This window comes from Tachypleus tridentatus, chromosome 9, assembly GCF_004210375.1.
Source record: "Tachypleus tridentatus isolate NWPU-2018 chromosome 9, ASM421037v1, whole genome shotgun sequence".
NCBI lineage: Eukaryota > Metazoa > Arthropoda > Merostomata > Xiphosura > Limulidae > Tachypleus > Tachypleus tridentatus.
The window spans coordinates 56,490,293-56,518,216 of record NC_134833.1 but is presented as its reverse complement, the minus strand read 5'-3'; the positions used below and the strand labels follow the sequence as shown (position 1 = coordinate 56,518,216).

The window sequence follows — 27,924 nt, the reverse complement described above, 5'->3', positions numbered from 1 at the left end:
GTAAGACTGACAAAGCATAGTTGTACAGTTCCTGCTACAAGGAAACTGGTTTGGTTTGAATTTCGCGCAAAGCTACTCAAGGGCTGTCTGCGCTAGCCGTCCCTAATTTTGCACTGTAAGACTAGAGGGAAGGCAGGTAGTTATCACCACCCACTGCCAATTCTTGGGCTACTCTTTTTACCAACGAATAGTGGGATTGACATTATAAGACCCCACGACTGAAGGGACGAACATGTTTGGTGTGACGGGGATTCGAACCCGCGACCCTCGAATTATGAGGCGAGTGCTTTATTATTCACACACATTACGTGCTATAACACCGTGTGATATTTTTGTCTTTGTTTTTTGCAAATTAGTTGCCCTCCCCGCGGCATAGCGGCATGTTTGTAGATTAACAACACTGAAATCTGGGTTTCAATACTAATGGTGAGCAGAGCACAGTTAGCCCATTACGAAGCTTTGTGATTAATGTCAAACAATAAAAAGTACCCAGTATTAATTCAAATATATATATTTTTAAGATGCTTAACTTTGAGATGAACTAAACTAAATAAATATTAAACAGCCTTATATCTTTTGAAGGGCCCGACATGGCAAGGTGGGTTAAGGCGTGCGACTCGTAATCTGAGGGTTACGGGTTCGCATCTCCGTCGCACCAAACATGCTCGCCCTTTCAGCCGTGGAGACGTTATAATGAAACAGCCAATCCCACTATTCGTTGGTAAAAGAGTAGCCCAAGAGTTGGCGGTAAGTGGTGATGACTAGCTGCCTTCCCTTTACTCTTACACTGCTAAATTAGAGACGGCTAGCGTAGATAGCCCTCGAGTAGCTTTGCGCAAAATTCAATAAACAAACAAACAAATGTGTGTGAATAACAAAGACAATCAAAGATTAACGTTTATGAAAGAACTTGTATATGTATATTTTGCTGTGTCATCTATTTAATTCTTCCATATTAAAAACAACAACAACTTAATGTTTTATCATAATATATATTACACATTGCTTTGCCGTTTTCAACATGATTTGTCGTCTTTCTTATAGTTTTTTTCCTCTGTTACTTTTTGTTTTATAGTATATATTAAATATCATATTTCTGAGATACACATGCCAGTGTTACGCATTCTAGCACATAGATGCCAGGTTCAGAGTCTTAAGTTAAAGGAAGAGTTGAGATAGAATACTAACGTTGGAACTTAATAAATTTTTGATTGTAGTCAGTGTTTATTGTATTTCAGTATGTTAGACTTTTTTACGATATTTAGTAAGAGTGGAATAGTATTATGGTGTTTTCATGGAACTTCACACTTTTTTACATCATCAGTAAATGCTTTAATTCAAAGCGTATTGCTTCAGGTGTTTATTTGGTTTGTTACTGCTACTAGTACTAAAGCTAGTAAAAGTATTATAGAGTATAGTCCATAGAATTTAGAAAGTATAAAACTGTTATGCTTGAATTTGAATATTGAGGTTAGTGATAATCTAATTACCTTACTCCTGTCATTGAGTGTTCTGACTAAAATGTTTTTCGCCATTAAATTTAAAATGTGAGAGTAAAACTATCCTGTAGTTTCCAGAATAGTGCTTATCACTCTTTTGCCCTTTTAAATTTAAAAAAAATGGTTTAAATTACGAACTATGAGTATAATAGGTGAAATTTAGGTAGTTATTGGTTAGTGGGGTTCTACTGGAAGTTTGAATGTAAAACTGAAAAATTTATCATTAATGATTTAATGTATTTCACTTAATGAAAGATGGTGGTAAACAGCTTAGCAATTTTAATCCCAGTATCGGTTCTGGCATTGTGCATCTTGACCAGAAAAAATCCTAAGTTAATAAATATGACCTATTAACTCTAGTCCACCAATATATTGAGTGGGTCTTGTACTACTGGTACTAGGATTTTGAACACAGTAATTACTTTTGTCCATATTTGCTCTTTCTTAAGAACTAATATTAATAACTGGTGAGAGCAAGCAACCAGTTTGGAACAAGTCTAATGAATATAACCAACTAAATATACTTTTCTTACATTTTTACTTATAAAGAATTAAATATATCGTTTCTTCATTCGGATACTCTTGCTCTTTACAATAATTTTACTGTAATCCCAGTAGTATCTCATGATGTTAGGGACAACATTGCCCTGAATTCATATTGTAATCTGATAATGCAAACAATCCATTTAGTAAAATACATTATTTTAAAGTAATAAAAATAGATATATTAAATGTTCTAACCATTTTTTTTAATGAAAGTAAAAATAAATAAATAATAGAAAATACCTAACCTATATAATCATAGTGCAGACATTTTGCAAAATTGTGTGGACATCACTACTTTTATGTTCTACCGTTAGTGTAAAAACTGCTTACCCTAACTAGATTAAGATTTTTATTTATCTGTTTGCACTCATTATGGATAAAAGTTGCTCTTTATAGGTTATTTCATATGTTAACAAGCTTAAGTAGTATTGTTCAAACATCAGAAGAATATGTAAGGTGGATGAATTCATGGATTTAGATGGGATGGAGGATTTTGATATAATGTTGGTTAGTGAGGCTCTGGTTAACTTGTATAAATTTTTGAACAGTGATAGGTCATTTAAAGGAGTGGGTTGGTAGTTATTCATACTAGGAAGTTAATTACTTTGGTGTAACAAGTGTGTAATTTAGTGCTAAACTCTCAACTATATTATATATCTGCCAATTAACATTATGTATGTTAATCAGAAACTTTACATTAAAAGTATAGAAATTGGTATAGACATTTAAGTTTAGAATCTTAGATTGATTTTATCAGCTGTTTTGTAAAGGTTTAATTGTGAGGATGAGATTGTATGTTGGACTGCAGGACTAAAATGATGTGTCATTTGGAGGAGGTTAGGTGGTTGAATTTATAAGATTTGTTTGCTGGAGAGAAACATGTTCATGGAATTTAGGGCTCAGATTTTACTTCTGAGGTTTTAAATTATTATTAGAGAGTGGTGAGTGAATAAATACTGATTTGGGGAGTATGTGTCTATGTATCTAGTATGTGCAATGAAGGCAATTAGGTTGAGGAATAATTTCTTTAGAAGAGTACAGGGATGAGGCACAGGTTTAAGTGGCGTTATTAATTTTAAAATGCGCACAAAACAAAATTCATGAACTTAGGGCCACAGTTGGGAGAAAGTAATTTGACATTATGAAGATTACCAAAACTTGGAAATCTATGATGCTGGATATAATTCTGGGTACATGGTATTCAGTAATGGTATATTGTTGGAAAGGAGGGCTGGTTATTTATACAAAGGTACTAATTAAGTTGAAGTACAGAAAAGGGTTAGTGTGGATTTAGTTAGTATGTGTGTGTACAGTGTATTCATGGATATACGAATAGGAGGTGCTATAGACTACCAGATAAGTTCAGGAGATATCCAAGATGCTTTATAGGGGAATTATGAGTACTTTTAATCAAGAAATTCTGGTTGTAGAAAATTTTAACTTTAGAAATATTAAATATTACTGTACAGAGTTGGACAGTGAAGGTTGTGTAGATTCAGTGTAACAGTTTTTTTTACCAATTGGTTAGAGACCCAAGTAGAGGTAATGCTATTCATGAGTTAGTATTAATTGGTGATATAGATATTGTTCAGATGGTTGAGGTGTAGCCACATTTGGGAGTTGGTGACAATTACATAATTAAGTGTATGTAGGCTTGAGTTTTTCTGTATGTGAATATAAGTTGTGCTTTAATTCAAATGTTAAAAAGTAACCTTTATGTTACAAGAAAATAACTATCTCAGATAAACTGGAACAACATTTTGACTGGGAAAGCTTTTTATAGCCTTGTTTAGAAAGCTTTTGGAAAAAGATATTTGGATGTAACTATAATAAGGTCTCTAGACATGTACTCTTAACTGTTAATAAGTCAAACTGAACTGTAGGTTTTATAAAAGTAGAAGGAGGTCGTTTGTCAGAGCCTCACCTAGAATATTATAGTTGATACTGTATTTAAGAAATCATATTTATTGGAGAGGAATTGGAAAAAAGGTAGCAGAATGGTTACAAGTTTGGAGGCATTAAATTGAAATCTTATTTTACAGTTTTTTTGGAGAAGGACATGGGTTTGGGGTAGGGTGTTAGATTTTAAAAAAATGAAGATAATCTAGTATAACAAACTTGCTAAACATTTAACATTATCATTTTATACACTAGGAACTAAAATCTTAGTTCATACACCCACACATATCAACAATAATAGAAAAGTAACCTATGTAAGGGTAATTATAACTAATAGGGAAACATTTTGTACAATAAAACTGTGTATACCTTAAGTTTACGCACTCACATTATTTTTCATCTAGAGATAAATTAGCTGTAACCCTGATTTTACACTATTGCACTTATAACTGATCAATTTCCCTATCATTTACTGTCTTGCCAGGTTTTTTTCTTTTACAGTCAGTTTTATGGATCTTTGAACCATTATTTTTGCAGGAGAGAAGTGGAATGCCTAGCTTTGAGCATGGTGGACTCACTCTCCAATACAAATTGGATAATGAATTTGAGCTGGTGTTTGTGGTAATTATACATGCATTTGTGTATTTATTTATTTGTGTATGTGTGTCGTAGGTATAATTTTCTTACTTAGTCTGATAAGATTTGTATGTAATTTTCATTACAGTATATACATATGCTATGAAACTATTTACATAAGAAATGTGGATGAAGTTATTCTGTGTATTAAATTTACTTATTCCAACAACTGTCACAACTGTGTATCTAAATTTGAAGTGTGTTAATTTCCTACAGTCTCTTGAATGTTATATTCACTAGTATTTCTAGTTAGGCACTTTTTAATAACATCTTATATGAATGGAAAGAAATTACTTTGCATATTTAGGTCATCTATCTCAACTGTGTGCAGTCTTTTCATGAAGTTTTCAAACAGTTTGAAACAACTTGAGTTAGTAAAAGTGTTACACAATTCCAAAAACTTGGTTCTTTCCTAAAGAGACTGTAAATATGGTAAATTTGAAACAACTGTTTCCTTTTTTTATTATTTGTAGGAACATTTGTCATACATTTTTGCTTGTATTTAGACTAATGAGAACTGAACTGTGCATTTGTGTTGAACTGAATAGCTTTTAAGAGTTATTCTTAACCTTGTATGCACCTCTGTTCTGCAAGCACTTTTTTACATTAATTTACAGTATTTGTTTTTCATCTTTGGCAGCTTTGTTTGAATTTAACAGTGTGTTTAATCATTGATTTCTTTGTTTTAGATTTCCTGTAAATAGAGTACAATTGTTCATTATACTTTTGAGTCGGAAATCCATTCAGATCATTGAATCAAAGTTTCATTTAGATCTTTTAGAGATATAATTTCTTAGTTATCCACACCATTTTACAAAAATGTTTGTGTGATCCTCTGAAGAAATTTTCAAACATGTCCACTTTTTTCTCCATGTTTGCAGGTTGCTTACCAGAAAATCCTGCAGTTGTCATACATTGACAAGTTTCTAGATGACGTCCATCGTGAATTTAGGGACAAATTTAAGGAGGACTTGGAAAACAGTCAATTTTTTTCAAATTTTGAATTTGGAAATGAGTTTGAGAAGGTTTGTTTCATGTACTTAGATAAATTTGTATTAGTTGCTGGTGTGTACAGTTGTACACTGAAACTAAATTTTATTTATTAGCAGAACTATTAGTTACTATGCAGTGTTTTATCACTTGAAGATTGAAGCCTTGTGAATCAGACATTTTAATATTCACTCATAGATGCTAGTAAAAAGTGTTAGTATGAACATAAGATTGTAATAGTTTTGACTCATTTCAAACTTTAAATATTATAAGGCTTATTTTGTACTCTTTTTAGAGTAAAAGGCATTAGTTGCTGCTTTTAATTAGATATGAACAGGATTGAAGAAAACAACTTGCACGAAAATAAGTTGTGTTTATGTGCTAATGTGATGTATTCTTGCCAATATTTGTGTCTACTGTTGACTTATTTTTTTTAGAACAACTTAAATGTTTATGTACAAATAAATGTATGGAGCTGTTGTGAAGTTTGTTGACCTACTTTGACAACCACATCTAAAGAATTAGTTATCAGAGAGTTACAATATTCAGTGGTCGAACCAATGAAATGATAGGAAAGGCAGTTCCAGTGCTGAAAATAACTGTTCACTAAGGGCATTGTTTGTATATTGTGCATACTGGAAATTGAATGAAACCATTATCAAACATGTCAGGAATTATTCTGTATTTAAAATGACTCTTAACGTTTTAACCAAATGTTAGAACTATTCTTGTAAAGCTTTACTACAGCAACACCAGAGCAGAATTAACATAATATCTGTGTGAAAGGTGTGATGACATAGGATCATGCTACCATGATGTTAAAAAGGCTTGCTTACTTCACAGTGTAGAACATTCTGATATTTCACAAAAGATGAGTTTGGTGCTTTTTACTTTGCATGCACATTTTCAAACATAAATTTTAGCAACTGAGTCATCTGTTAGCATTTTTTATACACATGTCCAAAATAGTCTTCTTGTTTCATTCTTGTTGATTTCTGGCTATAAAAGTCACATGAAGTCATTGGTATATCATGAAGTTACTGTTTCCCTGACAGACCAAGTACAAATGTTATAAATTGGTAGTATTGTTTTAACAGTATGTCATGTCATAGGAGTGCAAGCAGCAGTGAATAATAGTTACCTGAAACATTGTTGGCATCTTGGTTTCTCAAATTTTATGTCAATTATTGCTCTCTTTATTATCTCAGATTAAATACCAAATGTTACAGTTCATAGATTTTTGAGTTTTAAATGTTAGAAAAACCTGACTAATTTCATAATAACTGTACATTTATATATTTAGAATCAAGTAATATAAGTGGAGAATAAAAGATATTTTAAACTGAGATTTTAGATATTTTGTATAATAATAATAAAACATATCCTAACAGATTTCTTTCAATCTGTATATATTGACTTTATTATAGTGTTTAAACTTATACAGTTGTTAAATTTTGTTGCTGCCTTCAAGAACTGGTGTGTTTTATCTTCAAAACAAGTGTGTAGGGCTGTGAAAATCATGACTTTAAGTAGCTGTATTGCTGCAATAAAAAATGCTTTAAATTAGGTTTATAGCATTTCTCTTTTTTTTCACTTGTTTCATTTGTAAAATATACCTAATTATAATATTCTTAGCTGAAAAACTGTTAATCTTGAACTTGGGTAATACCCGTCTTTACTGAGTATTTTCATGTATAAAAAGCAAGCTTGAAAAAAAATATACATTTTATGTCATTAAAGATCTTAGCTTCTGCAGAAGAATATGGTCGCATAGTAATGAGTCAGCCAAGAAAGATGCGTACGTTTGAAGAATCGTTGAAATCTAAGAAAACTGTAGCATCCATGATCGAGAATAAGAAGGAACAAAAGCCTCCTACAAAAGGAAAGGAAAATAAAGACTTACTAAAAGGAAAAAGTGACAGTATGTGATATTAACTTGTAAAGTAACAGATATTCATATTCTATGTGCAAGTTTTGAAATTAATTAGTGAGTTAATTTAAAATGTCAAATTGAAAAATTACAATTTACTTAGGTTAGTTAACATCACTTACACAATAGCATGGTGGTTTGATCTTTTGTTTTTCTGTTTCAAGTCTGATTAATGTAAAATAAGCATCAAACACTTTCTAGTGACATGCATAATGTCAAAAACTTACTGGGAATTATTTTGGTAATTTGGAGAACTTACCAAGTATGAAAATTGAAACAACATACAGGTTTACTTATGAGCTGAAATAAACTTCAATTGCTGATTTCTTTTTTTATAGTACGGAAACTGTTAATATAATGGTTGATGATTATATGAATGTAAACTGTTTAAGAAGAGACAGAACTGACATAGAATTTAAGAGCTCAAAATATTTTTGTGAATGTATTTGAAAATAGTATTAAAATAATTTTATGCCACTAAGCCATTTCACACCTGAGTTTAATTTTCAAAATGTTAGTGAGTTTGGATTTAATATGACATATAGACAACAAGTAATTCTGAAATTGTGGTTTGTGAGGGTTGGTCCAAAATGCAAGTCCATTCTTTTTATTAATTCTGAGTTTTCTTTTATGGTGGCAAGTAAAAGCAGGTGGGGAAGAACCAGTATGTGGTCTATGGGGACTTTTGCCCCACTGAAGTGGTTTGAAGATAAAAACGTTTGAGAAACACTGCTTTAAGACTGATCATGAGAAAAGTAAATATTTAAGTTCAGATCTGATTTTTCAGCAGTTTTCTGCTTCTTCTCTTAAGCCTTTTATAATGTAAAAACTTTTGCTACTGCTAAAAGTAACTCATTCCAATTTTAAAAAATGTAACTATCTTATCTGAATCTTAGTTTGTCTTTTCCCAGTCTTAAACTTGTGCTCTTTTGCTTAATTATCTTCAAGATACAGCACAAAAAATGAAGCCTTTATGCTATCGTTTCTTTGGATAAACATGTAAACTTTAATAATATCATGCATTAGAGTTTTAGTCTTAAGAGAAAAAGAAAATAAGTTAATATTTAAGATAATCTTTCCATTCACAGAATCATACTAGTAGCCCTCCTGTGAACCTTTTCTATTAAGTTCATATTTTTGTCTTTGAAGGTACAAGAAACACTTGACACCAACTTGGAACTTTTCAGGCATTCTAGGCCTATTGTAAAGTCATTAAAGATAAAGCTTACAATGATACCTCTGTGGCACCCTGTTAGTGACAAGGGTCCAATTTGGATGGACTTCTGTCAACTATTTTTAACTTTTTCTCATCTGCTAACCCTGCAGTCAATTTAGCAAAGGTTTTTCCAAACTTCTGCTGCTATGATTTCCTTTGGTAAACCTTTGTATTACGTCTTAACAAAAGCTTTTTGAAGCTCTTACACCAATACAACATCATTTCTACCTTCTAGATAGCAATTAATATTGAGTAATGGTTAAAAGTTTAGTGAGTCTATATTTACCCTCAATACCAATGTTACATTTATTTAATTATATCATATTTCACTAAATGATTTTGTGATGCTTTTTTTCTCAAACAAGAATTTGTCCTGTGACAGAATTAGGAAACTGGCCTAAAATACCTAAGGTAACTCTTAAGAGTAGGAGTAACATTAGTAACTCTCCAACCACTAGACACATGTTGATCTAAGAGAAAAAAAAAGGCAATGTTTGCATATCTAATCTTTGACCTCTTTCTAAATCGTTGTCTTGTTCTAATACTTTATCCATTTTTTTATCTCAGACTTTGTTTACAATAGGGGAACAAGGGTTTATTATCTACACGATTCATACAGATTATGAACAATTCCATTATTTCCCCTCAGGGTCAAAAATATCTTTATTGTGAAACAAAGATGTAGAATACATTTATGGTTTTAGATGTTATTTATCATCTTAGCATATAATAATTACTAACAAAAGAGCATTAAAATGACATTGCTGTTAACAGGGTTGTTAAGTACCTTTGGATATTTTAAAAATAATATATAGTTTCCATCTAAAATAAATTATTTGTTTTTTCCATCTAAAATAAATTATTTGTAAACAAATATAATGAAGTTGCACAATTAAGAATGAACCTTTAATAGATCTGTTCTTACTTTCATAATATTATAATGTATGTATAAAATTATAACATACACAAAACTAAGGCACTGATATGAAATAAGTACATTTTTACAGACGTACTCTTTTACATTCATTGTTCTATATTTGGGTTAAGAAACATAACATGGAACTAATAAATTGAATATGAAGAACAGCTATTAACATCTGATTAGAAACAAAATTCTTTAAAATATCTCTGAATTCATTTATTTTGTAATTTGATGTTCTCTGAAAATTAAATTTACCAGTGATTACTTCAAAATTTTTGTATTTATGTTTTAGTTATATTTTGTTCAAAACAATTGAGATTCATTGTTTGTAGAGGACAAAACAACTCTTGAAACTTGTGTGACAGCTGCACAAAATGGATTTGCTGAGAAAAACAGTATTGTGCTAAATGGAGAAGTGGATACTGACATCATTATAAAGAACAGACAAAAGATGTTTCACAAAATGCAAGGAAAACAAAAGAAGTCTGATAAAATGTAAGTAGTTACAAGGTGAAAGGGGATAATGATGTAACTATGGGGGATATGAAAGTTAGCTTGAATTATAAAGGTACTCAAATTTAATAACGTTTCCTCCAAATTGCTAGTTAACTTTACAAAATTGTGTGCATCATGTAAAGTAAGTTTTAAAAATGAAAATCATGTCACTTTTTCACTCTGTTAATTTCTTATTGCAATTAAGTTGTTATATCCATCTAACTCTTTTTGTACTTATTTATTTCAATGTGTGTCCCGGCATGGCCAGGTGGTTAGGGCACTCGATTTGCAATCTATTGGCCGTGGGTTTGAATCTCCATCACACCAAACATGCTTGCCCCTTCAGCCGTGGGGCATTATAATGTGATGGTCAGCCCCACTATATGCTGTTAAAAGAGTAGTCCAAGAGTTGGTGGTTGGTAGTGATGACTAGCTCCTTTTCCTGTAGTCTTACACTGTTAAATTAGAGATAGTTTATGCACAAAATTCAAAAATGAGCAAACAATTCATTATTGACAAATGCTATTGTGTTCTCTCATTGATTGCTTAATTTCTAGACATTGCTATTTTTGTTTAAAATAATGTTTGTAATATAATGAAAACTAATTGTTTAAAACTGGGGCAAGATTTGGGATCAGAATGTATGAGGGGATGAAAAGAAAGATCTGACTTAATTTTTGTTAATGTAATGTTTATATTACATTTCATAGAAAACGTGAGGGGGGGGACAAGTACCCCATATGGTTTTAAATTATTTTTTGCTTCCATGCTTTGTTTTTATCATGCTTTTTAGCATATTTGTTATTTGAATATACCTAAACCTTCAGTCATCATTGTATCAACAAAGGAGATTATTCACATGCATTTAAAGTTACAACTGTTGGGGTAAAAGTATTCAAACATCAGGTTATCATAGTATTTAGGATGTAATTTTGTAAGTTTAGCAGGCGACTTAGAATTTAGTGTTGTTTATTTAACATACTGTTTATAATGTAATATCTTTTATCATTTTGTTTGGAGTGTAATGTTGTCTGTTTAGCATTCCTGTTTGGAATATAATGTTTAAAGTTATCATGCTATATATAATTTAATGTCAGATTAGCATTCTATTCAGAATGTAATGTTGTAAGAGTAGCATGCTACTTAGAGTATAATTTTGTCAGGTTAGCATGCTGTGTAGAATGTAATGTCAGGTTAACACACTATCAGAAATTTAATATGTAAGGTTAGCATGCTATTTTAAAATTTAATGTGTAAGGTTAGCATGCTGTTTGGAGTTTAGTTTTGTCAGTTTAGCATACTATTTAGAAAGAAATGTTGAGATACTTGATTGTGTTTTTGTTAACATTATCAGACCATTAACATGTTTGCTGCCACATAATTAAGTATAAATAAAATTAAACATTCAAGAAGTGCCAAGGAACAGTCAAAGTGTCTGAAACTTGTATATCACAAGAGAAATTTGACTGTAAAACAAAATTGTCTATAACCTGTTGGTGGAAACATCATGACAATAAACATGTTAAAAAAAGGATTGGAAATGAACAACTATTTCAGGAATTCCTACCAATTTGGTTATGTGAAAGTTAATATCATTCAAGTTATTTGCTGAGAATATTGAATGTTATAATTATGTTCAGTGTTAAGACAACACTTCTAAGGTAAAGGAACAGGAAAATTTTTAGTAATGATAAAATGAATTTTTTATGATATGTTTACCACTGTACAGAAAAGGCTCTTCATCCAAAGAAAATAAAACCAAGAAACCACGAGTGTGGGATAATAGTGGTACTTGTCGAGATACCCAGTTTTTAGATTTTAGTGAAAAACCTAAATTTAGACAAGAAGGGACTGGTTCTGAAGACTATTTGAATGAAGAGACTGTAAGTTTATAATTATTTTTTTTAAATGGTTTAAATAATTAATGCAAAATTTAGTGTAAAACAACAGCATAGTCTTTCAGGAATTGTTTTATAACTCATTGAATTTCTTTAGCTTAAAATTGAATAAAGTATGAAATATTTACTACTTAAACATTCCAGTGTCAACTGGAACTCAGGTTTTACTTTTAAACTGTGTGCTTGTGGAAAGTTTTAAGTTTTACTCAAATTAACCTTGCTGTTTACTGGTCAAGACAATGGAGATGTTGGAGGCTGAGTGGGCTGTACGTCTAGTTGTGCTTTTCTGTTTAAAGTAAAATACAAATATTTTAAGCATTGTTATTATAGTTAGATATTGATGGTGGTAGTAGATAGGTTAATGTTTATCACACATTACTGTTTTGAGGATTTAATTGTTATGGATCTGAATCTTTTGTAACCATTCTTTGCATTAGAAATTAGAATACTAAATGAATGAATAACACCATGAAGATTTTTTGCTTGCTATTATTGGATTATTTATGATTCTTTTAGTTTAGCAATGTACAGGACTCTTAAAGGGAAATATTTATTTTTTTAGCGAGCTTGGGTTGGACAAATGAAAGGAGACATTAAGGGCATGGAATATTCAGAAAGTGAAGATGAACTGTCTGAAGCAGAGGAAACAGTTCCCTCAAAATCCAAACAAAATGGGTAAGGTATTTTTTTGGTGTCTTCAAATATGTGATGAATTATGAAATTTTTTGCTAAAAAAGTTGCTATTTGTGCCTTCAGGTGAAGTAAATCAAAAACATAACCTTTTAAGTCAACATAAGTAAACTGATAAATCACTGGCATACTTAACATGTATATATGTGGGTGTATGAATGGATGTAGCTCGTATTTTTATAAGAATTTATAATATTTTATAATTTTAAAACAATTTATCAAAGCAAATATTAAATATTTGTATTTTATTAAATGTTAAACAAAATTCTAAATTAACTATTCTCTAAATCTGTTTCACTGTTTATGCCTTTGCCATTTGTAATGTTTGTGGAGTTTGGTTATATTTTCTTACTGATTTGATATGTAAATAGCAACTCTTAAGTTTAATGTTTAAAAAATTAAATTTAAAGGATCCAAGTTTGTAATATAAAGTTTTCTGAATCATCTATTTACCTTGATTTCTTTGCTACTTTTGTTTTGGCAGAAAGTGCAGTTGTAAGACCAAGTCTCTCATTTCCCAGAACAACATTTGTTTTAATCCCATATTTCTTGTAAAATGATAACTTTTAGGTTTACATATTACAAAACATTTTTATGAGCATTTACGTCTAATTCCTTCAGTCCCATGAACTTTAAATTTTGTAATTTTTATTTTTACATTTCAAGGAACAAGAAGGGTTTTGGTATGTTCAACATGTTTCGAGGTCTTGTTGGATCAAAAAGTATTTCCCACAAAGACATGGAACCAATCTTGGACAAACTAAGAGATCATATGATTGGTAAGTTGTATGAAATTAAATTGTGTTTTTCTTTTGGATATAATTATTGCAGGTAATTGTAGTGCTGTTGAATGTTACTATTTCTGCATGTCTGCTTTATTGAACTAGTCATACCCATTGTTTTCTCAGAATTGTATTGTCTTTAAAACTCTTATACATTTCTTATTGAAGTGTTTAATATTCTACCCAACATTTTTTTAAGGTTTTATTCTCATAAGGTTTGCTATACAGTATGAAAACCATAATAAAAACATTACAGTGTACATGTATCAAAATTTAGTATTGTTTTTAATTATTCAAAACTGAAAAGAGTTGATTGATGACTTTGTCTCATCAGCAGTACACTGCTATTAAAATCTGCATATTCCATAAAGAATAATTGCATATGATGTCATATTTTGGTGACTTAAAGGGTGTATAATGCTAATGGTCAAATTTCAAGATTAGCAGTGAGCACAGCACAGATGCTTAGCAAGAAATAAATCTAGTTGCATGAATGTTACGTAATGTTGTAATTAAATATGTTTAAGTTATTCTGTGAGGGAAGAGGAAGTAGTGAACAAATCATAATTAGCTTCAAAGGGTGGAGGCTGGGAGTTAGTTATAGCAGAAGTTTAAGAGTTATTATTCTACATTAGGAAGTTTTAGAACTTTTAAGTGTGGAGGATGGTAGGTGATTATTATTATTGGTAGTATAATTTGGGGTGGCTTTATTTTTATATTTTTGACTTTAATACCTCTGTTAAAGGGTAACTGCCTACCAACAGCTGGCTGCAGACAGTTAAAGGCAGTAGGAGTTAAGACATTGTGGGTATTAGCACCACTCAACTCTGCACCCTTAATTTAATTTCTGATTTCTGATTAGTTTTTCAACTGAGTTTCAGTTTTGTCTGATAAATGGGATATTACCAACACTTTTGGTTGCTGTTACCACAGGCAATTTCCATCATAACTTTTAGATTATGACCAGAAAGTACAATTAATTTATATAAAAGTCTTGAAATTATTTGGAGGAATTTTAAATTTTTTTTTCAACTGAAAATTCTGAAATTATAAAATTGATGACAAAATTAAAACTTTGAATCCAAATGAAATCTTATGATAAAAGTTAAGTGTAATGATATTTGAAACATCTTGTTTTTGCATTTAAGATTTTAATTCATTTTTTTTGTATATTTGATAGCTAAGAATGTGGCCACTGACATTGCAGGAAAGTTGTGTGAATCTGTAGCTTCTAGACTAGAAGGTAAAGTCTTGGGGACTTTTACTGGTGTTGCTTCAACAGTCAAAGCAACTCTTGTTGATGCACTTGTTCAGTTGCTATCACCTCGGCGACGTGTTGACATTTTACGAGATGTGATGGAAGCTAAACAACAGCAGAGACCCTATGTCATGGTTTTTTGTGGTGTGAATGGAGTTGGAAAATCCACTAATTTAGCAAAGGTAAAATAATGTTAAAAGGTGTTGTTTGATAGGTTGTTTAGGCAGAGTATTCTTGATGACACTTTGTAGAATGGACAGCAACTATCTGTTGTGGAGACACAAGTGTAGAGAACAATGTTTCAAAAGTCTTCCACCTTTCGTCTTTAAGTCAGTGTGTTTGTAGGTGCTGAAACTCTCTTATAGTCTCCTGGTGGATTGTGGAGAGCATGTGATGATTGGTTGGATTATCACTGTTTTTTATTGGAGGAGAGATTTCCTGTATATTCAACCAATGGCAGCCACAGGTTACTCACCTCTAATGTGGAATCTCTGTTAAGTGAAGGTTTAATTAATAGTGTTAATATAAAATTATTCTTTGATTTTTCTTGTCTTCCAGAATTTGTCTGTGTTGATGATTCTAGTTTTCTTCCAGTTTATTCTGTGTCCAGTTGATGTGGAATACTCTGCAATTTCTGAATTTTGTGTTTCATGAGTGTTGTACTATCTTTATGTTCTTTTATTCTTGTCATGAGTTTTCTTCCCATTTCTCCAATGTATGTATTGTTGCAGGAATATGGAATTTCATAGATGACATTTTTGAGATTCTCTTTGGTAGGTTGTTGTTTGTGTTTTACCAGAAGGGACCTTAAGGTATTGTAGGATTTCCACCAGATTTCTATGTTGAATTTTTTGGCTGTGTGTTTAAGCTTTTCACTGAAATGTTGTCAGTATGGTAGGTAAATGGTGGTGACTTTCTGATCTTTTCTTTCTGTCGTGGTATTCTTGAAGTAACGGGTGTTACTATCACATGTTTCACTTTAGAGCCGAAAGCCTGCATTGCTGAACCTTCAACTCGTGGTCAAACAAAGTGCCCAGACAACATAGACAATAAACGGACAACTTTCAATGGAAAACTACAGAAATACTGCTGAGTCCAGAACCAGTCAGAAAAAACACGAATGCAGATTCAGGCAACTCAACTCTGAAGACAACTCCCACTGTTAACATGTCAAGACTTAACAATCCAAGGAAGACAAGTGATAGTTCCTGCCAGACCTCAGTTCCAGTTTCATGGAATACAACCACCAGCCAGACTCAAACCATTCACATGACAACTATTGATGCGTAAGTTCAAACAGAGAACCAGACCACAATCATTCAGAAAACACAAATGAAAGTTACAAGAAGAGACAAACCAATTCAGACTGACGAAGAGCAATTCATTGAAGAAGAACAGCTAGTCGATTCACCACCATGCTCACATTTTTCTCCATTGCCACTGGGCATCAGGTGTGAATGTAAGTTCAACCCGAAGTTCCTACCTGTTCTACAAGACTGCAGCTAGCAGTTTTCCTAGTTACCAGACAACTAGCCACATGTATACTATTGCTACAATCCAGTAGTTTTCTTTTTCATTCCAATATGCATTAAAAGCCTTTTTCTTCCCAGCTACTTCTGGGCACAGTCTGGGTAGATTTTTTGGTACTCTCATTACCCCCTATTCCCCCACCTAAATATCTGGCATTGGATCTCTAGATCCCAGCCAAGGCAACATTCTAGCCTGATCTTGAAAAGAGCTATTTAAGTAAATTTTAAGTCAACGATTGGTAATTGCCAGCCATCAGGTTATTCTGACCTTGGGCTTTGGCCTGACTCACTTTCCTTATTCTGCCCTTGTCCAGGTCTCCCTTCTCATGCGTCACTTTCGTATCCCCCATGTTACTTCTTCACCTTAAATAAGTTGAAACAAAATAAAGGCAAACTCCCACGTAAAGTTCAACAATCTTTCACAAGAAGGGATGAAGAGGAACCACATTGTTCCTGACCACCCATGTTGGGGAGAACATTCTTTAGAGTGCTCTCTCTCTAAACTAAACCCCTGCCAAGTTTGTTTGCATTTGCACATACATGCTGACTTGAAGATGAAAGGTGGAAGACATTCAAAATGTCATTCTCTACATTTGTGTCTCCACAACAGGGAGTTGCTGTCCATTCTATAAAGTTTCATCAATGTTAACAGGTGTTGAATTATTTGCAATTAAATTCTTAAGTTATTTTATCTGCTTTTTATGCATGAATGGATATATAAGTGTACCAGTCGTGATATGGCAAATAAAACAAAGGATGTGTAAGTTATTTTAACTTGGATCTGAGCTGAACTGGGTTGTCTCACACACTTAACGTGTTGTAAAGTGGCGTGAAATGTGAGGCAGAACAACCATGCAGTATTTAACAAAACATTCAGTGGCCTAAGCTTGTGGCAGAATAAGTATGCAGTACTTACAAACATTTTGGTGACCCAAGCATATAGCAGAAAAAGAAAATTAATTCACAAAATTAAATATAGTACTGATATAGTAATGATAAATATTTATGTATTTTTATGGAAAGTTAGGATGATAAAAACTTTCAAACCAGGTTTAGATAAACCAAATGGCTGAAAATTACTTTTTTTTTATATCTGTGTGTGTGTGTGTGTGTGTTTTTTATAAACAAAAACAAACAGAAAAAATGGTGCATGAATCCAAAGGTGTACAGACTGTAATGTGGGATATAAAATGTACCATAGGTTTTGAAGAAGTAGGACCCACATTACAGTGGGGATACACCATCTATCAATCGTAACCTCTTTTTGCCAGACATGCATGAAGAATAATTAAGTAATAAAATAAGCAAAGGAGATAAATATAAATTAAAGAAAGAGAAATTAGGAGAGCAAGATGTAGGTGTTCAAGCCCATAATGTCCTGTATCTTTATCACCCTTCACTGTTTGCAGTGAAGTTGACATTCTAGTCCTCATTATGATGATAAGGTGCTAATAAGTAGACAAATCATACTAGTATACCTAAAGGTCAGTAAGTATGAGATAATAACAAATGGCCTAAAACTGAACCCTCAGCTGTGCAAACTAATCTAGACTACTGATTGTGCTCATTTATTACAGCTTTGTCAATGAAAGACATAATGCTATTCATTACATACATATAGAGTATACAGGGCTTGTTCCCAGTGTATGGTATAAACATGCATTACCAGTCATACTGCTCCTGGTCATTTTCATAGTGTGAAATTACACAAATTAAAATCTGAGACATATTTGTTTCAGTTTATTGAAAGGATATAAATTGCAAGGACATGTGATGATAAAATTTAGTTGTTTTACAGGACTTTATGATGTGAAGTTTGTTTTTTCTGTCATTATAAAAGTATTTAAGCCATGAAACTTTAAGCATTTCAGTAAAAAGTAGATATGTAGCACTGAACTGTATCAGTAAGGTAGGGAAGGTATGATTTAAGCAGTAAAAAATACGCTCCTAACAACTGGCTACCATTGCTTACCAATGGCGGTAAAGAAAGGGGTCTTACCAAAAATCTCAAGAACATGGCAGTTCATTGCACCAAGAGTAATTACCTCCCTTTGAATCGTAAACAAGATAAATAACATGTACTTAGGTCTATGAAAATAACAATAATCATGTTTACTTGCATAACTGAATGGTATACAACATGTCACAAATGGCAGCATACCATCGCATGAGATGAAATGTGTGTCAGCTTAGGTACCTGGAAGGGTATACTCTACTTGTCTTTAGACTTTATCTCAGAATCAGATATTGTCTAAAGATTTTGGGTAAACCTTTTGAGAGACTTGATGGCTCATTGGATAATAGCCTGTTGAAGGCTATAGTAGTATATTATTCAGTGACAAGGTGGATGAACCATTTAACTGGTAAGGTACATTCTTTGGGCAGTCTGTAAAGATCTCTAAGTGACATCAGTAACATCATGTAGACTGAGGGAAATGATGGAACAGAAGTCACATTAGTCTACTGGAAGGATGGAGAAAAGAGGTTGAAAGTGTGTATGTGGTTTGAGCATGATAACATATGGAAAAAACTTAAATGAATTTGAATTAATTGTACATTATAACTAGAAAAACCTTGAAGATTATTGGAGTTAGAAGAGCCTGTGCCACAGTTGGTGTCGAACTCTTGAGTCATAAATTAATACTAGAAGAGATTTTAAACTCAGCTAATTTACTTTTATGGTATCTGGTATGAAAAAGCGCAATGAATTGAAATAAGGTAGTTATACACAATGATTAATAACAAGATTTAAAGTATAATTGATGCTGACCTGTTGCTTCCCTGTGAGCAGTTGTTTTAAATTGGGGATGATGCCATGCTACCTAGACTGTGCCTTGAGAAACATTGCTTCATCTGGAATATGTAGCAGAAGTAAGGAGAGCTTGAACTTTGGCCTATATAAATTCCTTTAGCATGTAATTAAACAAGTAGATAAAAATCTGGAGAATTAAGGGGATGTTAATGTGAATTGTACATAACAGCAAGCTGATGTACTGACATTCCATCTTATGCAAATTAGCTTCATGAAGTAAAAACAACCAATGACATGTCCAAGTCAAGGTGCCAATTCAGCTGCTGGATGGAAATGTAAATGGAAGGCTATGCGATATCACTTCCAGATATCTTCCATGGTCTTCTGTACTATAGGGCTATTAAAAAGAGTCTATTAAAGATATCATTCATGCATTGTTAATAAACTTTGGAAAACATGTTGTACAAAATCCCTTTGCAGTTGAAAATTTGCTTCAGTCAAACAGTCCATTACATAAAACATTATTGGTGGTAGTGGAATAGACTGTAAGGTTTAGGTACACATGTTTGTATTATTATTTCTGTTCTTAACTACTCTGCCTTATCATTGTTATACTTGTTGGTGTTTATAATATTTATATTTAATAGTTTGTTTTAGACAACTTTAATTACTGACAAAAATTAATTGGTAAGTCACATAAAATGAAGCCTTCTTCTTTCAGAGTGCCTGCTTGTAACTTGGAAGATTATTATTGACTGATTAACTACTTGTAATCTATAGAGTTAACATTGGTACATTGACAACTATCAGGTCATCCTTAAAGTAATGTCCAATTTTACGTTCAGAAAGAGAGGAAAGATTTCAAATGCTTTTAATGTTATTTAATGAATAATGTATGTTTCATTATTATTAATTACTTCCTGCCAATGATTCACAAGATTCTGAATGAAACTCTCATATAAATCTTGTGGTTTGGAGGAAAAAAATGTAGATAGAGTAGTTTCAACATTTTCATGTGTTCCAAGCTCTTTTCCATCCAGATAGCTCTGCAAACTTCAGAATAGATGATAATCAGATGGGAGAAGGTTTGGAGAATAAGGAGAATGTGGAAGTTTTTCCTGGTCTAGCTCTTCAATCTTTCCAGATGTGATCCTTGCTGTATGGGGCTGTGCATTATCCTGGTGTAACACAACTTTACAACTGATCGAAGCAGGCCTCTTTTTCAGTGCAACATTCAACTGCTCTAACTGTTGACAGTAGAAGTCTGATGTAATCATTACATTGAGTGGCAGCAGCTCAAAATGAATCATACCAGCAATATCCTACCAAATGCTTAACAATACTTTTCTAGGGTGGAGGTCCATTTTGGACTGTGCTTTAGCCAGTTCACCCACACTGAGCCATTATCTGCAGCACTTAACATTTTTATAAAATATCCATTTTTTTATCTCTGGTCACTAAACTGTCCAAAAAAGGTGAGTTATGTTCATGAGAGTGCAGAGAAGTGCAAAGTCTACTCTTGCTTTAAGGTTGGCTTCTGTCAAATCATTGGGGACCCATTTTCCAAGTTTTTACACCTTTCCAAGCTGTTGCAGATGGTGGTGAACTGTTGAATGGGTTGAATTAAGCTTCTGTGCTAGTTAATCAACTATTACAGCACAATCTTCACCAAGTCAGCAGCAAGTCATCACTAAACTCAACAGGACGACCTGAACGTGGAGCATCACTTAAGCTGTCGTCACCTGATCTGAACTTTTGAAACCACTTTCAACATTTTTTTTCATTGCGAGCCTCTGCATAAACATCTTGAATGTTTCGTGTAGTTTCTGCTGCACTATTTCCTTTTTTGAACTCATAAAGCATTATATGTTTAATGTGCTCCTCAGACACATCCATCTTCATAAGGGTTTATTTGATTAATGATCTGAAAAAGTGGAGTTGGGCTAGTTTCTTTTATTTGTTTGAACATTTTTATACATGCCCTACTACATATTTTACTCATTAAAGCCTTCTTCAATGACATAAATGATGATGCACTTTCGATATTCAATTTTTGGACATTACTTGTGGGATGATCTGATGCTAACCTATAGAGGTAACATTGGAACTCTAGTGGCTTTCAACTTGTAGATGTAGCATTGATGTACAAACTGTTAGTAACTTTGAAAGTTAATTTTGGTTCACTGCTTGTAATTTTTTAGAGTTTTCACTTTTGAACTGGCTGCTGGTAAGTTGTGCACTAGGTGCTTGTAACTTGTAGTGGCTGTTAGTGACTTAACATTGGTACACTGACTTCTAGTAACTTGTAGATAATGATGGTATAATGCTTGCTTGTAACTTAAATAGTTAACAGTAAAACACTGGCTACTTGTAGCTGGTATAATTTACAGAATATATAATGTTGTCCTTAGTTTTTTTTTTATTTAAAATATGTTATTAACTGGTGTAAGTCATATCTTTGTCACAGAATAATGTACTTTTGAAAGTGTATAGAGCAGAAGCCAGAATATCATTTAAAAATCTTGTTTCTCTAGATTTCCTTTTGGCTGGTGGAAAACAACTTTAAAGTTCTGATTGCTGCCTGTGATACTTTCCGAGCGGGAGCTGTGGAACAACTCCGCACCCACTCTCGCTGTTTGAATGCCTTACATCCTCCTGAGAAACATGGGGGTTATCCTGTAGTCCAGTTGTATGAAAAGGGGTATGGAAAAGATGCTGCTGGAATTGCTATGGAAGCAATTAATTATGGTAAATAAAAGTTTTATAGTTTAAAACGAGTGGAAGCTCTTACAACAAATTTCTGTGTTAAGTGTAATTATGTTAACTTCATAGTAAAAGTTTGAGGATAAAAATTTCATGTGACTGAAGAATTTTAATAAATTATTCTTTCAGCTGTTCTTGAAGCTATTGTTTGTTTTATGCTTTTATGTTCTTAAGCAGTAAGCTTTCACTTTTTGTACTTTTATCCATTGTTTGTTTTGGTTTCTAGCACAGTTTTTACTGGAACCTGGAAATTTTTAGTAAACAAATTCTAAAAATTAAAAAAGAACTGCAGACTTCTGTGATGTATCATTGGAGCTTGTAATCTGAAAGAACTTATCTCAAGTCATGTACTGCACTTTACGTATGCACATAATACATTGTTGGTTGTGAAAATTCAGTTGTTATTACTTGGCCTTTTTTTTTACTGATATTATTTATTTGTTATATATGATTTTAGGGGCAGTGTTAAAATGTGATGTTTGTTTGTTTTGGTGACTGCACAAATTTAGAGAAAGTTAGTAAGCTACTTGCTAATATTCTGTTAATTCATCTTACCATTCTTAATAGTGGCCATGTCTTTAGGACTTCCTGCTTTCTTTTGTGTCTAAATATGTAGGACTTCCCATTTGTTTTGATGGCTAACTCTATGGGATTTTCTACTTTCTTTAGTGTGCAATTCTGTAGGACTTTCTACTTTTTCTTTCTTTCTTTAGTACTGAATTTTTTAGGATTTCCTGCTTTCTTTGTGACTAAATATTTAGGACTTCTTACTTGCTTTAGTAGCCAGGTTTTTAGGATGACTTACATTCTTTAGTTCCCAACTTTTTAGAACTTCCTACTTTGTTTGGTGACTAATTATTTAGAGCTTTCTACTTGCTTTCATACCTAATTCTCTAAGACTTTTAATGTTCTTTAGTGTCTAAATACTTAGGAATTCCTACTTTCTTCAATGGCTGACACTTTAGTACTACCTGCTTGCTTGAGTGCCTAAGTCTTTAGGGTTTCCTACTTGCTTTAATACCCAAGTATTTGGGGTTTTACTTTTTTTGTTCTCACTGTTCTCTTTGGTAACCAAATTTCTTAGTATTCTGACTTGCTTTACAGATGCTACTGGTAGTGAAAGGATGAACTTGTATATTTCTTACTTTGTGTTTTAACATTTTAACATAAAGCACTGTGCAAATGTATTAGGATAAGAGAATATTCTGTGATTCTTTCTATTTCATGGAGCTAATTCTTCCATACCATTACAGAATGTAATTTCCAACACTATGGTAATGCTTCACTGATCTTTGTTGATAATTGAATCAGCCAGGGTAAGAATACTTATTCTTTAGAATTTCCATGTACTTGCACCAAGGGTGTGTCATAAGGGTTCTGCTTAAAATAACTCTCATAGTACCTCATGCAGTATGCAACTACATAGAAAGAAACAAGCATATGGTACTGGTATATGCTAGGATAAATGAATTTAATAACATGCCAAAAATAAACTTTGATCAAAAAAAAAAGTGGTGTTTAAGACTATATATATATATATATATATATTTTGTCATTCCATGGCCCAAAAGGTGTAGAAAATTATTGTCAGTAGAGCAGAGAGTTTGTATAAAAGCTTTGTGGTGCTAGTTGGACTCTTCAACAAATTTCTGCAGACTTGAAATGGGCTCTCAACACTGTCATGTACACACTAAATCATGAGACCAAGACAGGTAAAAATGAAAATAGGAAAAGAAGATGCAGAACACACAAACACAGCAATACTGATGTTAAGTATCTTCATTTATGCAGTCTTCAGGACAGAAGGAACACTGCTACTGATCTTAAATGTGAGATAAATATTGCATACTATATGACAGAAAAGTGTCTAGATCTACAGTATCAACAAGACTAAATGAGAATGGAATATTTAGTTGTGTAGCAGTTAGAAAACCTTTACTTTGATCTCCAAATATTGTCAAGAGACAGAAATTTGCTAAAAAGTACAAAAACTGAACTTTAGTTCAAAGCATTGGTTGTATGCTTGGCAGGAGAAAAGTAAAAGATACTTATCTTAATGCATAGCAGCTACCATGAAACATGAGGGAGACAGTGGTTGTGTATTATTGGTAAATGATTTTACTATCAAGAAGATAATGACCTCAAACACTTATCCAACCTATGCAGAAATTGTTTAGCTAAGAAAGAAGCTTCTGGAGTCATTTAACTGATGCTGTGTCCCCAACATAGCCCCAGTCTCAACCCAGTTGAACAGATCTGGATTTGATAGATCAGAGACTTGACAAATCAAAAGTTACTTCCAAAGAAACTTTATGGGAGTGTGTTTGAGACATCTGGAGAAAAATCCCAAAAGATGCTTTGATTAAATATGTTGGAACAATGCCTGAAAAACTGTCTACAGTTATTAAAACAGAAGGTGAACACACAAAATATTAACTGTTTGCTGAACTTGAGCACTTCTTTTGAGTTTCTTTTGTACTAAATATGAAGGTAAGTAAAACTTTTGTTTTACTTGTGACTCACGTTCAAAGTCTCTTTGAAAATAGCCTGAAATCTAATTTTTGCTTTTTTGCTAACATTTTTGCAGAGTAATGTGTGCTTTGCTCAACTGTAGTTTATAGGTTGATGTGAGACTTTAGTTCTATACTTAAATGCTTATTACATTATTATATTTGTTTATATGAAGCTCATATAAAAATAGGAATTTCTCTGTTTAGTGGGAGACATGAACTATATCTTGCTATTGTCTTAACAGACAAACATTTTGTTGCCTTGACTGTATAGAAGCTATTATAAAGTTTACTTTTTAATTTTAGCTCGTGACTGTAAAATGGATGTGGTTCTTGTGGATACTGCTGGCAGAATGCAAGATAATGAACCTCTGATGAGAGCTTTGGCCAAAGTGTGTACTTGTGTTTAACTTGTATTAAAATGAATACTGGATTGAAGTTTGATATCAATACTAAAATTAAGTAATAACACTTCTATTTGAACATTTTTGTTTACATTTAAAAAATATTACTGTTTTATAAATATTTATTCCATATTTATTTACATTTTAATGTACCTTTAAATATTCTGTGTTGGTGACAAGATATATTGGTTTAATTGTGAGTAGAAGTTTTATGTGCTGGCTTTGTATCAAGTATTCGTATACTAGACTCAATAGATATTCTGTGGTTCAAGTAAAATTATAGCCAAAAAAGATGCTCTGCACTTTTGGTTTGTGTGTATGTGCATTATAACAGTTATTGTCAAAAACTACTATTTGATCAGACAAGAGTAACCAATGGCTTATGCTGACTTGCTGCCTTCCCTCCAGTCTGTCACTTCAAAATTATGGATGACAAACATAGATAACTCTTAAATTGTTTTGCAAAAGATCCAACAAAGTTATTTCTATCCAGCTAACAAAATTCATCTTTAAGTTTTTTATACCTATTGTAGCCTTCAAAGTATGGTGTTTCTGAGGATAAAAGAAACATAATCTTACAATAGAAATTTGTTAAAGTACAAAAAACGTACTTGGGTAAAAAACAAACAAACTGTTAATTAGTTTGCACAAAGTTTTATGCAATTTTTATTTTCATTAGATTTTTGATTTTCTTTGTGTGATATAACCTTTTGTCAATATTGTAATTTAAAGCATTAAAGGTTAAGCCTTAATGTAAGGGAAACCTACTTTTATAGTACATCTTATTATCAAATTATCAGTGGTTTTTAATAATTTATAGTTTCACTATAAAGAAAATTTCAAGCTCATAAGATTATCCATTAAAGGGAAGGGGGTATTTCTATCAATAATGTGTACATTTGTTTTGTTGTGATGAATGTAGTGGTATGAAAATGCAAGGATTTGAATTTTATTTATTTACAATCTGGATTGTGGGTCAGTCTCAATATTGTGTTTAGTCCTGCACTACTATGAAGTTTACAAAAAATAACACATTTGTCTTGAGTAAATAAAAAAAGATTATACACACAAATAGGCAATCAGTGTGCTTAAAAATGTAGAACTAATGTTATGAGCGCAGGAATATTAAATGTACATGTGTTTGATGCAAAATGTATGTATACTGCATTAGATTATATTATGTGTTGTATATTTTATTTTTTAGAAAAGTGATTAAATTTTATATATTCTAATTTCTGTAATGGTGGGGGCATAAAAATTCTTGTAGAAATAGATTTGACTGTTCGTTTGTTCTTTCAGCTGATCAAAGTGAACTCACCAGACTTGGTCCTGTTTGTTGGAGAAGCACTTGTAGGGAATGAGGCTGTAGATCAGTTGGTGAAGTTTAATCAGGCTCTGGCTGATCATTCAAGTCAGGAAAAGCCACATTTGATTGATGGCATTGTTCTGACTAAGTTTGACACAATTGATGACAAGGTACAAAATCAGAATATTTGTATTACCAGTACCTCTAAACGTTTGACTGCATTAAGTAAATAATACAATACCAGATAGATGAAACATTCTTTTTCACCATTAAAACAACTATGCCACTTAAAAATAGACCCTGTGATGTTTAGTGGTTTAAAATACAATAATTTAATTTGTCCACAAAATACATTTATTTCCACATGTATGTATGTTAGTAACAGCTGCTTGAATGACAAGTCAACCTTTCTCAGTGAGTGGGATATTTCATCCCTTTCTCTCTTTTGTTGTGTGAGATTTGTTCACTGTAATACAGGCTTTATATAACCCAGATTGGACGCTTACTGTCTTATGTTGTGTGTGATTTGTTCACTGTAATACAGGTTTTATATAACTTAGATTGGACACTTACTTTCTTTTGTTGTATGCAATTTGTTCACTGTAATGCAGGTTTTTTTTGTAACTCAGATTGGACACTTACTGTCTTTTGTAGTGTGTGATTTGTTTACTGTGATACAGGTTTTATATAACTCAGATTGGACATTTACTGTCTTTTGTTGTGTGTGATTTGTTTTCATTACTTTTTCTTTTCTTAATCATTTCTGAAAATTATTTTTGTATAAAAACTCCAAGAAAGTTATTCAAAGTGTTTTGGCCTAAATTCTGAATTTGAGGAAGCTGAACTTTTCCAGAGATCATACATAGTGGATTAAAAGTAGACTGTATATATACACAGTGGATTAAGTGTACACAGCAGATATGCATAGTGAATTAAATGTAGACAGTATATTTCCCATCTAGACTTGTATAGATGAATGATGCTTTTCATTTTTTGGGTATTTCTGAATCAAAAAGTTGATGCTTTTATAACCACATAAGACCAACAGATGTTCTTTAGCTATAGAAGAAAAGGTAAAATAAGCTGGCTTGTTTCATTTCTAGTAAATATTTAGACTAATAGTTATAAGGAACTTAACTACCCCATCTGTACATTTTTTTACCCAACAGGTAGGAGCAGCTATATCCATGACATATATCACAGGTCAGCCAATAGTGTTTGTTGGAACAGGACAAACCTACACTGATTTGAAAAATCTCAATGCTAAAGCAGTTGTCCATGCTCTCATGAAGTAAACCACTATATTAAGAACAGAGAATCTTCCACTAGTATAGTATTTTTCTGTGTAAAAGTACATTTGTTACAGTTAGTTGTTGCAAAGCACATTAAATATTTGTAGCTTAAGGTAAACCAGCGTTTTTTCTTCTGTAACGTTAATAGCATATTTCAAGTTTAGATGTCCACATCAGTGATTATAATTTTGATGCTTATAATTAAAAATAATTATGAAAATGTTGCCCTCTAGAGCCATTTTGACCATTTAGAAAATAGTATACCAAGTTGATTGATGTCTAAACTGTTTTCCTCTTAGTTTGACCTGTTATGCTTGATAAAATGAATGAATATATATATATATATATTTTCAAATGTTGCAATGACTGAGTACGAGTAAGAGATAAGTGATAATTTAATGCTCTTCATATTAATGTGGTGTTTGTATTGAACATTATTCACATATAAAATATTTTATTTTGAACTAAGAATAAGAGTTCCTTATTTAGTTGTTCATTTGGAAAAAATTATAAATTTTACCACATTTATCTCGGTACACTAATGAAAGCAGAATCTGCAGAGAAAACACTGATTTGAAAGTGTGCTTCAATACTTGAGTAGTTTTTG

The 27,924-nt window shown here is 32.2% G+C and overlaps 1 protein-coding gene across 4 annotated transcripts; it reads left to right on the top strand.

The window, feature by feature from the left end:
• Positions 1-1,113: 1,113 nt before the first annotated feature.
• Positions 1,114-27,539, top strand: LOC143225280 (signal recognition particle receptor subunit alpha-like). Of its 4 annotated transcripts, none has more exons than XM_076454383.1 (13): positions 1,114-1,356; positions 4,482-4,565; positions 5,462-5,605; positions 7,311-7,491; positions 9,971-10,133; positions 11,863-12,016; positions 12,594-12,706; positions 13,388-13,500; positions 14,684-14,943; positions 21,577-21,790; positions 24,622-24,707; positions 26,019-26,195; positions 27,195-27,539. In XM_076454383.1, exons 1-13 carry the CDS (start codon positions 1,240-1,242, stop codon positions 27,318-27,320), a joined length of 1,932 nt encoding a protein of 643 aa, XP_076310498.1. In that variant the 5' UTR covers positions 1,114-1,239; the 3' UTR covers positions 27,321-27,539. The 4 variants fall into 4 exon arrangements, with proteins under 4 accessions (XP_076310498.1, XP_076310500.1, XP_076310501.1 ...); XM_076454385.1 differs by having other exon boundaries at positions 1,123-1,237; XM_076454386.1 differs by having other exon boundaries at positions 1,149-1,216.
• The last annotated feature ends 385 nt before the right edge of the window (positions 27,540-27,924 follow it).

What these genes read in the sequence shown, in the direction of transcription:
- LOC143225280 (XM_076454383.1), top strand. Translation starts at nt 1,240, where the DNA reads ATGTTAGACTTTTTTACGATATTTAGTAAGAGTGGAATAGTATTATGG. An exon ending in AATTTGAGCTGGTGTTTGTG is followed by an intron (nt 4,566 to 5,461) that starts GTAATTATACAT and finishes CCATGTTTGCAG; the next exon opens with GTTGCTTACCAGAAAATCCT. An exon ending in AATCCACTAATTTAGCAAAG is followed by an intron (nt 14,944 to 21,576) that starts GTAAAATAATGT and finishes TTGTTTCTCTAG; the next exon opens with ATTTCCTTTTGGCTGGTGGA.